Source organism: Cyprinodon variegatus, unplaced genomic scaffold, assembly GCF_000732505.1.
Source record: "Cyprinodon variegatus isolate N-32 unplaced genomic scaffold, C_variegatus-1.0 Scaffold1904, whole genome shotgun sequence".
Taxonomy (NCBI): Eukaryota; Metazoa; Chordata; class Actinopteri; order Cyprinodontiformes; family Cyprinodontidae; genus Cyprinodon; species Cyprinodon variegatus.
The window spans coordinates 49,293-52,071 of NW_015152357.1; the positions used below are offsets into that span (position 1 = coordinate 49,293).

General features: G+C 35.5%; 1 protein-coding gene across 1 annotated transcript in view; it reads right to left on the reverse strand.

Moving 5' to 3' along the window:
* The window catches only part of LOC107104830 (calcium-dependent secretion activator 1-like), a gene marked incomplete at both ends in the record, with an annotated part of 35,766 nt that overhangs the window by 17,589 nt on the left and 15,398 nt on the right, over positions 1 to 2,779 (reverse strand). Inside the window, one exon of the mRNA XM_015404941.1 lies at positions 2,694 to 2,760. Coding sequence (XP_015260427.1) covers positions 2,694 to 2,760 — 67 coding nt within the window. The remainder of the gene's footprint in view (positions 1 to 2,693; positions 2,761 to 2,779) is intronic.

A 2,779-nucleotide genomic window follows, 5' to 3' on the forward strand; every position in this document is an offset into this window, starting at 1 on the left:
TAGATGATGATAAATAACATAGTTATGTATAATATATTACATTTCTGACTGTATATCCCTGTAATTATTACACACTGTAGCTTTAATTTACCTAATGAACTTGAGCTAGTTTCATTACATAACATTTATAGGTTTGTGAACTTGTGAAAAAGTGAACTATGAACGTGAGCGAGTTTGTTTTAATTTTAATTAGGCGGCACAACATTGGCTGATGAAATAGTAGTTAAACTAGGCAACTGGCAGGTATACAGAGCCTTAAGTGCAAACCCATGAGCTGTTAAGTAAGAATTGTGGGAAAATGTTACCACATAAATACAACGAACCAATATTGCTCATGATACAGCCTCACATTATGGTTCCCCTATGTCACTACTGAAGAGGCCAAAAGCAACAACCAAAGAAACACGGAGGGCGTTCTGACCCCCCTACGGTCACAGGGCTCTGTTTGTTCAGAGCGCCAACAGTGAGCAGAGCAGCTAGAGCGCTTCCTTTGAAAAATAGCTCTTAGGTTTTTTTTTTTTAAAGACAACAAACATAACAAGGAAGAAGATGAACAATAATAAAAAAATAGGTAATTCCACTTCTCTCTGCTGTCTTCATTAACATGAAAAGATCATAGTCTAAAGGTAAAAAGCAGGTTATAACATCATTACTATTACACTGAGACGTGCTTAATTTAGTTTTTCTGTTTCACTTTTTTTAAAATCCATAACCAGCTTCATAACCTGGTCAAACTTTCTCACCTTATAGACTTTCACTGCGGTCTAAACAATGCAAAACTATCTAAGAAACAAACCACTTTAAAGACGAATAAATGAGAAGGTTATGTTATCAAATAATTTTTTATTTTTACTAAAGGTTTGGATTTAGAATGATTTAAAATATCCAGCTTTATTTGTTCCAGATTTTTTTCATATATACATTTAGGTACTAAAAAATATATATTTATGATCCATGTGTTCTAAAATACGTTAGAAAAGCAAAGGCTTTTCATACCCTGCTTTTTCCCTGAGTTAAATGTTTTTTTCTTTTTTTTTACACCTCAGACAACCAAGATGCACAATAACAATCCTTCAAATTAAAAGGCTTTTTAATATTTTATTGTCCAATAAGGTTGGAACTAAAATTGATCCAAATATTTGTTTAGGATAAATAGAATAATTAATACAATGCATCATGTAGACATTGGTGTTTAGGCTAAATCTGGTTGGTCTGTCATAATCTTGATTTAGTCCAGAAATAGTTATTGAGAATTGGGCTGTTTGGTCGGTCTGATTTGGTCCAACTTTAGTCCAATAATAAATGATGAAAAGACGTCTTCAACGTCTTTTCAATGAGCTGAAAATTATGGCTTTTCAACCAAATGCAGGCATGGTTTGGATGTAAATCATGTCGTCACATCAACCAGTTTTTGACCTCTGAAGAAGTTAGTCAATGGCCAAAAGAAGATCCACTGAATTTTTAGCTCTGCAGCCCAGCATCTATAAAACGCACAGCACCTTTGTTTCTCCATTCAAACTTCATGTACAGACAGATATAAAAACAAACACATACACATGAGTCTATTGACCAGTATTTGTCACTTGCTATAAATTTAGCTGGGAGCAAGTGAGAGGCTTCAAGTTGGCGGCGCTCAGGCTTTTCTAGCTGCAAGTGTTAGACCAGCTAGTGTTCACTCGACTTTGTCAATCCGCTGTCAACTTGTAGCTCTGAGACATATCCTCTCTAACGCAGAGGAGACAGGCCTACTGCCGCCCACCCCCTTCTCTACCGCCTGCTGCCCACCTCCCGATGTGGAGCCACCAGGAAATGGCCTCCACCCGCCACCCCCACCCACCCAACTATCTCCTGACAAAAGCCTGCTTGGCCTTTCCATCATTCATCTGACAGCAAAAAGAAGACAGCTGTGCTGCTTCTCTTTTTCTCACTCCACACACACACACACACACACACACGGTTTGTAAAAAAATAAAACGTTGGATCCATAAATCAGCTCTCACGAGGAAGGAGGATTTCTCTTTTTTAAACAGTTCTTTTTTAAAATGGAATCATGTTTTTTTTTTTGTCTTTATCAAAATTTACTAAAAACATTCCCATATTTTAAACAAACACATTTGCTTTTACTGTTGCCGTTTGAAACGGCACAAGCGGTCGCTCATACCTCAGTGAGATGTAGTCAAACCTCTGACTTGCGTAGATGAATTAATCATATTGAAGAAGCACTCAAATGTTTAATCACAAATACGTGATAAATATGGATATTATATCAGGTTTCATCACATTGCAAAAAGTATTTTTTTCTGAAAATAAATGCATTTTGTCCTGAACTGAAGACGTAAGTGAGAGACTTTGCCAGTGGAAAAAGACTATTTACATTTAAAATAAGAAAATAAAAACATTGCAGCCTTATTTCAAGTGCATATTATCTTATTTTAAGAGTAAATAACCTAATTTGATTTTGCTCAAATTAAGGGTAAATACACTTACTTTAAGACATTTTTAGATATTATTGCTTTTGCAGCACTCTATCTCATCTAATTCAGGAAGGGAGATGTCACAAGTAAAATGCTCCCAAAATACAGAAAATACAAAGTCACACAACAATTATAAAATAGCAATATTATACTGTTCTTTGTAAGCAGTTTCGTTTATAATGTCTCTAAAGTGAATTAAAATGATCTGAATGTACCTACCTGGACCAAGACAAAGAATCTCTTCTTCCATCTCTTCCACACATTTTTGCCAATAGCCCAAAGATACCTGTAGCCAGAAAAAAGAA